The sequence below is a fragment of the Oncorhynchus keta genome, chromosome 8 (genome assembly GCF_023373465.1).
Source record: "Oncorhynchus keta strain PuntledgeMale-10-30-2019 chromosome 8, Oket_V2, whole genome shotgun sequence".
NCBI lineage: Eukaryota > Metazoa > Chordata > Actinopteri > Salmoniformes > Salmonidae > Oncorhynchus > Oncorhynchus keta.
In genome coordinates this window covers 21,628,694-21,639,230 of record NC_068428.1, presented here as the reverse complement: position 1 = coordinate 21,639,230, position 10,537 = coordinate 21,628,694, and the positions used below count along the sequence as shown (strand labels likewise).

Here is a 10,537-nt window from a genome sequence, read left to right as displayed (position 1 = left end):
ATGAACGAAAACATGTTCTATCATAGTAGCTCAAAATTTATCAGAAATTACTACTCTGCTTTGCTCTTTGCAATTTTGTTTTTTGTTCTTCCTCCTCCTTGTACCCCTATTTCTACAGTACTGTACCCTGCATCTCACAAACTTGTCCTTTGTCTCTGTGATACTGTAATTCTTGTTCTTTGTTGATATGAACCTGCAACCAGTCAAAATATATTGAGCAGTTAGTACTGTTAATAAATGGAAAGCACAATGTTCAGGGCCATACAATTCATCCATTGTACAGTATACAGCCTAAAATGCACTGTACTACAGTATCCATTCTCAGACTTTCTCCTTCCCACCTTCAACAACCTGTTTGCTCTCTGAACTGGCTTATATTGGTTGTGTTGCATCATTTGAAACAGGTTAAATCAATTTTGAGTGGTTGTGTTCAATCAATGACATATGTTCTCTATTTGTATTTGATTGTTGCCACTTGTGTTTACCAGTATGGATGACATGTGCATTAGAGTGCAGAATGTGTTTTGAGAATGAGAATGTGTTTAGAGTTTTGCTAAAAAGTCTAAGTGAGATCTGCAAATTGTGTTTTATCATGTGAAATTGTTTAAGGTATTGACAACAGACTGCATAATTAACTAAATGAGTCCAGGCAACTGAGAACTTTGTTCAGCCAATGGGTTTTAGTGTTTTAGCAATTGAGAAAAACTGTAATAGTTAAGACATCACAACTACGAAATAACACATATGGAATCATGTAGTAACCAAAAAAGTGTTAAACAAATCAAATCCACCCTTTGCCTTGATGACAGCTTTGTACACTGTTGAAATTCTCTCAACCAGCTTCATGAGGTAGTCACCTGGAATACATTTCAATTAACAGGTGTGCCTTGTTAAAAGTTAATGCATTTGAGCCAGTCAGTGGTGTTGTGAAAAGGTAGGGGTGGTATACAGAAGATAGACCAAGCCCATATTATGGTAAGAGCAACTCAAATAAGCAAAGAGATACAACAGTCCATCATTACTTTAGGACATGAAGGTCAGTCAAATGTCAAGAACATTGAAAGTTTCATCAAGTGTTGTCGCAAAAATCATCAAGCGCTACGATGAAACTCTAGGAAGACCCAGAGTTACCTCTGCTGCAGAGGATAAATTCATTAGAGTTACCAGCCTCAGAAATGGCAGCCTAAATAAATGCTTCACAGGTAACAGACAAATCTCAACATCTACTGTTCAGAGTAGACTGCGTGAATCAGGCCTTCATGGCCGAATTGCTGTCAAGAAACCGCTACTAAAGGACACCAATAAGAATAAGAGACTTGCATGGGCCAAGAAACACAACTAATGGACATTAGACCGGTGTAAATCTATCCTTTGGTCTGATGAGTCCAAATGTGAGATTTTTGGTTCCAACTGCCATGTCTTTGTGAGACGCAGAGAACTGTAGGTGAACGGATGATCTACACATGTGTGGTTCCCACTGTGAAGCATGGAGGAGGAGGTGTAATGGTGTGGGGGTGCTTTGCTTGTGACACTGTCAGTGATTTACTTAGAATTCAAGGAACACTTAACCAGCATGGCTACCACAGCATTCTGCGGCAATACGCCATCCCATCTGGTTTGCTGGCCTCCATAAGCACCTGACCTCAACCAAATTGAGAAAAGCAGCCATCAAGTGCTTAGAATATGTGGCAACTCCTTCAAGACTATTGGAAAAACATTCCAGGTGCAGCTTGTTGAGAGAATTCCAAGAGAGTGCAAAGCTGTCATCAAGGCAAAGGATGGCTACTTTGAAGAATCTCAAATATAAAATATATTTTGATGTGTTTAACACTTTTTTGGTTACAACATGAATCCATATGGGTTATTTCATAGTTGTGATGTCTTCACTATTATTCTACACTGTAGAAAATAGTCAAAATTAAGGAAAACCCTGGAATGAGTAGGTGTTTCCAAACTTTTGGCTGGTATTTTATATGTATTATTATAAAAAATAAAATTGGGGTCGGGGGCGATTGATCATTTGGCCTTAAATGGGGACTTGCAGCCTGCTGGCTGCCAGTTGCCCATCCCCAGCCTAGATATTCAAGGTTTTTAAAATCAACAATCCAATGTAAAATCATGGCGCTCATTGTCATCAAAAGCTGGGTCATACTTCATATTATATCAACTGTGCAACTTTCTGTTTGTGAATAACAGCAAGGGACCATTCATAATGACTGAATTCATGAGCTCATCAAGCGCCACGCCTTTTGATTTCAGCCGAGTAGCAATTGCTGTGATTAGACCGCCATCTAACGGTGAAATTTGAAAAGGAGACAAAAACAAATTAACCCAAATCCATCGCTGGGTAAAGGGGATCGTACGCGTTTTTCAATGTTCAAGTATGTGTTAGTTATGGTACGAGCACTGTCAAAAGATAAGATGAGAAATTCTACAATAAGCAGCACTAACCAAAACGTAGATTCCCTGACCGGGAATCGAACCCGGGCCGCGGCGGTGAGAGCGCCGAATCCTAACCACTAGACCACCAGGGAAGGATACCTACAGCCGAACTGTAGATTACATTAATAGTAGTGTTAATGATTACTATAAGTTACAATATTATGTATTAGATCTTTGAACAATACAACTTTTACATTACCCTACCGTTAACCTATAAAACGGGCTGACTTGGCATACTTGGTATTCATATCAAAAAATCACTGATGATTCGTTTTTCAAATTATTTGAGCAAAATTATTTAGCTTTATCTGGGATGCTAAAGCAGACAAAATAAAACGTGTCTATCTGTATAGTGAATATGAATTGGGTGGGTTGAGATGATTAAATATAAAAGCACTAAACCTCTCTCTAAAAGCTTCATTAATTCAAAAGTTTAATTTGAACCCCAAATGGTTCTCAAGTAGATTACTAAGAAAAGCTCATCCATTGTTTAAAAGTGGCCTTTTTGCCTTTGTGCAGATTGCCACGTCTCATTTTCGATTAATTGAAAATGATACTTTGATACTCTCTTTTTCAAGCAAGCATTGCAGAGCTGGCTACAATTTCAATTTCATCCCCCTGAAAAGATAGAACAAATGTTATGGCTGAACTCACATGTGCAGGTTGATAAAATACCTGTATTTATGGGAAAGATGTTTGAAAATTGTATTTTGTTCTTAAATGATATTGTAAATTGTAATGGTAGAGTTATGTCCTTCATGGAGTTATCAGAATTGTACAGAAAGGTCTGCTCAATCCAAGAGTACAACCAATTGATTACAGAATTACCCCAAAAATGGAGGAGGCAGGTGGTAGCGGGAGGAGGTAGGGAACTGGTCTGTCTGCCCAATATAAAGGATCAAAACTGGTAGAGGAATGAAGATAGCATAAATAGGAAAGTATGCCAGTTTCATTTGAGGACCAGGAATTTGAGGGAAGAGATTTTTGATGTACCGATTCCATGGTATGCGTTGATAAATAAAACACAAGATTCAAGACTTTGTGCTTTTCAGCTAAAATTATTATATAAGAATTCTTGCCACCAACAAAATGTTGAATATTTGGGGCATAAAATCATCAAAGCTCTGCAGATTTTGTTGTGAGGATACAGAATCAATAGACCATTTATTTTGGTATTGCCCTCAGGTAGCCTGTTTCTGGTCTCAGGTTCAGGAATGGCTGAAAATGCATAGCATTGATCTAAAATTGACCCTATAAATAGTACTGTTAGGAGATCTGAAGAGACCGGGTCAGTCAATTACTAATATACTAATACTTTTAGTAAAAGTATTTATCTTCAACTCGCAATCTGTGGATTCTATTCGATTAAATAGATTGAAATGTATGTTAAACTTCACAGCATAATTGAAAGATCTCGAATGATTGAGGGACAGCTGTTGGTTCACAGGTTTTGGCCTGGTGGTAGATCGGTCAACATGCCCTTGAGCAGGGCATTGACCCTGGATGCTTCTGTGTGTTGCTCTGAATGGGAGTCTGTTGGAGGACTGGTATGATGTAGTTATTGAGCGGCTTCACTGCAAGTATATTGTATGTTTTTCGAATATTCAATAAATAATAAAACAAATACATGTAAAAAAGTAGTGGTGTCCCATCCTTTCAGGCTGTTGGCCTGAAGTAGGCCTAAATATATATAAATAGGGGAGTATGATATGTATTATCATTTCAGTGTAGTGTTAGATGATTGGGTAATGGCTGTGTTTTTTTATACTCCAGTCTAGTAGGTGGCGATAATACAACATGTTTTGGATGCCAACCGCGGTTAAACTTAATCGAAGAGGGTTTGTACCCAAAAATGTAATTGCAAATTTTCTACGTGAGCCTCATTTGGTTCGGTTGTTACTAATGTGCTGACATAATTGGATGCACGTGGCATTTCGGCAAATATGGAGAAGGAAAATAAACGACTAAGTCGAAGTTGTAACACACATCTACCGTCTTATTGGCTAGCATGGGCTCACCTGCCTCCCACCTGAGGACGTGCGTTTCCTTTGTTATAGAACATATTTGTCAGTACTGGTCGTATTTGCGTTATTTAGAATTATGAAAATGCATGGTTGCACATAGCTAGCGTAGATAATATATTTTAATGGTGTTATGCATGTCCACTATTTGCAAGTCGTAACTAACGTTAAAAAAGTAAACATTGTCAACCACGCTACTGAATCCATCTTTTTTTTCCTCCGCCTTTGTCACTATAAACAAACTGTCTGTGATGACATCAGCTGTCAGTGTTGTCTTGTGTGGACCTTGTCCCGTCTGCGTAGATAATGCTCCAGTTTTGCAGACAGCATACGTTCATGCAGACATACAACAGACTCCAGTTGCATCCATAGTCATCTGGAAATCTCCGTTTTGCTGCATCACTGCCAGGAACACGTTAAGCAAGAAAAGCAGGATTCAGAAAGGTGGGTAACGTTAAGTAGCTAGCTTTAGCATGACTGAACTAACTACGAAATATATTGACTAGCTACATAACGAGCTCTCATTATAAACCCAACAAGCTAGCTAACGGTTAATTGAAAGGTAGATTAGAGCTAAATTAGCTCTTTTTTTTGTTGTCGTGTTGCAGTTTAACTTTGTTTTACGTTAGATCTCTTTTGTCTACTGATATCGAAAGGCTCAATGTTGGCTGTTTAATTTCTGCTGCACCTGTTACAGACATCGATATGCAGTTATTGTAAAGTCCCTAACGTTAACTAGTTTTGGCCGGTGTTGACCGTCGTTGTAAATTATAATTTGTTCTTAACTGACTTGCCTAGTTAAATAACATAACAGTTCAAGGTTTTCAGAGATTCCCAGGTTGCCTTCTCTGTTAATCGAATCTGTTCTTCTTCAAATCAAACCTTATTTGTCACATACACATGGTTAGCAGGTGTTAATGCGAGTGTAGCGAAATGATTGTGCTTCCAGTTCCGATAATGCAGTAATAACCAACGAGTAATTCCACAACTAGAAATGCCACCCTTGTGGGGCCCCCAGTGTTGAGGATCAGCGGGTTGGAGATGTTACCTACCCTCACCACCTGGGGGCGGCCCGTCAGGAAGTCCAGTACCCAATTGATGAGGTTTAATGGCAGTTGGCATAAATGTTGCATTACCGCCACCTACTAGACTGGAGTATACCCCTTATACTCCCCCCAAAAAAAAAAAAGAGTAAATAAACAAACACCCCATCACCTAACCCTACACTTACTTAACTCCACCACCCTACTCTACTATTTTAATCGGTCTAGTCCTACCTCAGTCCAAAAGCCTGAAAGGACAGACACACCCACTCAGCACACCCTATAACTCTTTTGACCTCAAGTCTCCTACACCCAAATACCTCTCTGCAGTTGCCACCACAACCTCAATTTTCTGTGACCTAAGTTCCATCCCTGCAGTACAGTTGATAACCATTGCTATAAACACAAAAAATCCCATCTTACTGTAGCATACGACAACTTCTGCACTACTCTAACCCTGGAAACGCCAACCTGCCTCTCTCGTACGGACGCCATGGGCAAGCCTACAATTAACACATACCACTACTTTCCCCAATGCTACACATTCCTTTGTCTCATGCCCTTCTGCACACTTCTCATACCTAGGAACCTCCTTCCTACACACTGCTGCCACATGCCCATGTGCTTGACACCTGTAACAACGAAATGTATTCTGCACAAAAGCTTGTATGGGATAACATATACAGTACCAGTCAAAGTTTGGACACACCTACTCATTCCAGGGTTTTTCTCTATTTGTACTATTTTCTAAATTGTGGAATAATAGTGAATACATCAAACTATGAAATAACACATATGGAATCATCATGTAGTAACCAAAAAAGTGTTAAACAAATCTAAATATCTTATATTTGAGATTCTTCAAAGTAGCCACCCTTTGCCTTGACAGCTTTGCAGTCAAAACATCACTTTTGTCAGGCAAAGACAACATCAAAACTCAAAAGAACAGACGATGACTCTTCTGTTTCACCGCTCACGCCACCCTGTCTGCGTCGCACCAAACGGCGAGCATCACAAACAGAGAATCTTCCCCTTCAGTTGGTCAACTTTCACATTTACTGCTACCCCAGTAATCACTCCTTGAGAGCAAAACAATTCACATCTCTTGTCCCCATTTGTTTTAACACGGAGAACCTGCTCCATCTGACCAGCAGAAACACAAACAATTATCACAAGACCACTTCTGGTTATTTTCACCGATTCCACAGCACCCAACTCTGGTTTCACCCACACTGAAACCTCAAATGGATCAGCCAAAAGGCAAGAGTCCACTTCACTTGTCACAGACTCACTTTTTATCTCAAATCAAATTTTATTGGTCACATAGCAATGTTAATGCGAGTGTAGCGAAATGCTTGTGACCAATGTTCGATGCAAGCCTTGGGCTTCGAGAACTTCACTACACCTACCACCTCTGATACTTCGCCCTCACTCACTCAAATGTTTCCTCCTGTCTTTGAGCCGGTGTACAGCTCACTCTGCTTACACTTTCAGACATTTCTTCTTTATTACACAATCTCCCTTTTTTCTGCCATTTTTTTACCGATTCAAGCTCACCCTCTTCCTCCCTCTGACCTCCTGTCTTTCTCCCTCCATTCCTCCTCCGTAATCCAAGTACATGTCTCCTTATGATAATACTACAATTCTACTGACTTGCATCTTGTTCTTGCCCTCTCAAGGGATGCCGTTTTCCATCAACCCCTCAACCTGATTTTCTCAGTTGCTATTCTGTTAACATTTACATGCCACTCCTTACCTTTGACATAAGGAGTGGATTGTTGGTTACAGAATAATTCAGAGATGCCCGTTTTAGAAATGCAGTTGCTCAGAGTTACTACAAGCCATTTGCCAAGGTTGTAATTGTGAGCTGTTGCAGTGATTCACCCTAGTCAAGTTATTTTATTTTTTATTTTACTAGGCAAGTCAGTTAAGAACAAATTCTTATTTTCAATGATGGCCTAGGAACAGTGGGTTAACTGCCGTTTTCAGGAGCAGAACGACAGATGTTTTACCTTGTCAGCTCGGGGATTCGATCTTGCAACCTTTCGGTTAATAATTCAACGCTCGAGCCACCTGCTGCCCGTACCTAAACTCCTCCATGGAATAGAGCGCAGACCCGTTTTTGAAATAAACCTCTGACTCCAAGTCACTACGCAGGCGATGCTTCAAAAATTCTTAAACCCTTATCGTGTACTTGTTTGTACGCTTTTTGTCTGCTGAAATCCATACTTTATAAGTATTTGGATATGTAGGCCTACGTAATCAGAGATTCAATTGGCACATGCGCTCATTTTCCAAATGCTCATTCGATATGCTTTCAGCTCTACACTTAAGCTGATGGGCTTGTGGCATTAGCTATCACTCAGCTTGTTCTAACAGTCTGGTGGAGTCGTTTGCTTGCTATTTGGTACACTGCTGCAGCCAACACAGTTACTCAGATAATTCTCTTCATTCATTTCTCTCCTCCCTTAGGATAAGGAAGAGTGCCGTGCGAAGAGGAAAGGAGCGGAGAAGGGATAGTCTTCAAGTTCTGCTCAGTGTGTATGTGTTGGGGTGCAAGAAGCTGTAGACCACTGCACTGATGGAGAAGAGGGAGAGGAAGCCTGGATACTTTTCCAGGTAAGTGAAAGTTGTTTCTGTGTTTAGGCCAAATTGTTTGTGTTGTGTTTTCCGAGACGGCCTGTCTTACCAGGATGTGGCAACTATGTTTTCCTTCACTGTGTGCACAGCGTGACAGCACTGACTGACCTCCCATTATGCCGTTGTTTGTCACGTTGTGTTCAATTACATTTGTATTAGTCGCAAACACATTTAGCAGATGTTTTTGCGGGTGTAGAGAAATGTTTGTGTTCCTAGCACCAACAGTGCAGTTATCTAGCAATTCATAACAGTACACACACCTGAAAGTAAAATAATTGAATTAAGGAATATATAAAAATTAGGATGAGCAATGTCAGAGTCCGGAGTATAACTGTATGTATTTAATGGTAGGTATAGACAGTATGTGGATAGAATATGTATATCTTAAAAATATGTAGGATAGAATAGTATATGTACAGAAATAGTTGATTAGGATAGGCCTATAATACAGTATATAAATATGAAATGGGTAAAACAGTGTAAGAATGATTAAAATGACCTGAGTTCCATATCTATGTACATAGGGCAGTATATCTGTAGAATACATATATATAATACACACAATTCTATCCTATTATTACACATAGTACCAGTCAAATGTTTGGACACCTACACATTCAAGCGTTTTTCTTTATTTGTACTATTTTCTACATTGTAGAATAATAGTGATGACAGCAACACTATGAAATAGACAGTGTTAAACAAATCAGAATATATTTTTGATTATTTGAAGTAGCCACCCTTTGCCTTGATGACAGCTTTGCACACTCTTGGCATTCTCTCAACCAGCTTCACCTGGAATGCTTTTCCAACAGTCTTAAAGGAGTTTCAACATATGCTGAGCACTTGTTGGCTGCTTTTCCTTCACTCTGCGGTCCAACGCATCCCAAACCATCTCAATTGGGTTGAGGTCTGGTGATTATGGAGGCCAGGTCATCTAATGCAGCACTTCATCACTTTCATTCTTGGTCAAATAGCCCTTACATAGCCTGGAGGTGTGTTGGGTCATGTTCCTGTTGTAAAACAAATGATAGTCCCACTAAGCGCAAACCAGGTGGAATGGCATATCGCTGCAGAATGCTGTGGTTACAATGCTGGTTAAGTGTGCCTTCAATCAAATGTAGACCGCATTATATTCCAAGAGAATTCTCTTCGATTATAATCACAGCTGTATATATCCCCCCCAAGCAGACACATCGATGGCTCTGAACGAACTTTATTTAACTCTTTGCAAACTGGAAACCATTTATCCGGAGGCTGCATTCATTGTAGCTGGGGATTTTAACAAAGCTAATCTGAAAACAAGACTCCCTAAATTTTATCAGCATATCGATTGCGCAACCAGGGGTGGTAAAACCTTGGATCATTGTTACTCTAACTTCCGCGACGCATATAAGGCCCTGCCCCGCCCCCCTTTCGGAAAAGCTGACCACGACTGCATTTTGCTGATCCCTGCCTACAGGCAGAAGCTAAAACAAGAGGCTCCCACGCTGAGGACTGTCCAACGCTGGTCAGACCAAGCTGACTCCACACTCCAAGACTGCTTCCATCACGTGGACTGGGACATGTTTCGTATTGCGTCAGATGGAAATATTGACGAATACGCTGATTCGGTGTGCAAGTTCATTAGAACGTGTGTCGACGATGTCGTTCCCATAGCAACGATAAAAACATTCCCAAACCAGAAACTGTGGATTGATGGCAGCATTTGCGTGAAACTGAAAGCGCGAACCACTGCTTTTAATCAGGGCAAGGTGTCTGGTAACATGTCAGAATATAAACAATGCAGCTATTCCCTCCGCAAGGCTATTAAACAAGCTAAGCGTCAGTACAGAGACAAAGTAGAATCTCAATTCAATGGCTCAGACACAAGAGGCATGTGGCAGGGTCTACAGTCAATCACGGACTACAAGAAGAAACCCAGCCCAGTCACGGACCAGGATGTCTTGCTCCCAGGCAGACTAAATAACTTTTTTGCCCGCTTTGAGGACAATACAGTGCCACTGACACGGCCTGCAACGAAAACATGCGGTCTCTCCTTCACTGCAGCCGAGGTGAGTAAGACATTTAAACGTGTTAACCCTCGCAAGGCTGCAGGCCCAGACGGCATCCCCAGCCGCGCCCTCAGAGCATGCGCAGACCAGCTGGCCGGTGTGTTTACGGACATATTCAATCAATCCCTATACCAGTCTGCTGTTCCCACATGCTTCAAGAGGGCCACCATCGTTCCTGTTCCCAAGAAAGCTAAGGTAACTGAGCTAAACGACTACCGCCCCGTAGCACTCACTTCCGTCATCATGAAGTGCTTTGAGAGACTAGTCAAGGACCATATCACCTCCACCCTACCTGACACCCTAGACCCACTCCAATTTGCTTACCGGCCAAATAGGT

General features: G+C 40.8%; 1 protein-coding gene and 1 non-coding gene across 3 annotated transcripts in view; one reads left to right on the top strand and one right to left on the bottom strand.

Annotated features, from left to right (window-relative positions):
- Positions 1 to 2,462: 2,462 nt before the first annotated feature.
- Positions 2,463 to 2,534, bottom strand: trnae-cuc (transfer RNA glutamic acid (anticodon CUC)). The gene has a single exon. It is a non-coding gene; the product is annotated as a tRNA-Glu (tRNA).
- Positions 2,535 to 4,380: 1,846 nt separating this feature from the next.
- LOC118387003 (nuclear receptor coactivator 7-like) overlaps positions 4,381 to 10,537 on the top strand; it is a 39,407-nt gene continuing 33,250 nt past the window's right edge. For both annotated transcript variants that reach the window (XM_035775080.2, XM_035775079.2), the window contains exons 1-2: positions 4,381 to 4,907; positions 7,979 to 8,125. In XM_035775080.2, coding sequence (XP_035630973.1) covers positions 8,088 to 8,125 — 38 coding nt within the window. In that variant the 5' untranslated portion in view covers positions 4,381 to 4,907; positions 7,979 to 8,087. The remainder of the gene's footprint in view (positions 4,908 to 7,978; positions 8,126 to 10,537) is intronic.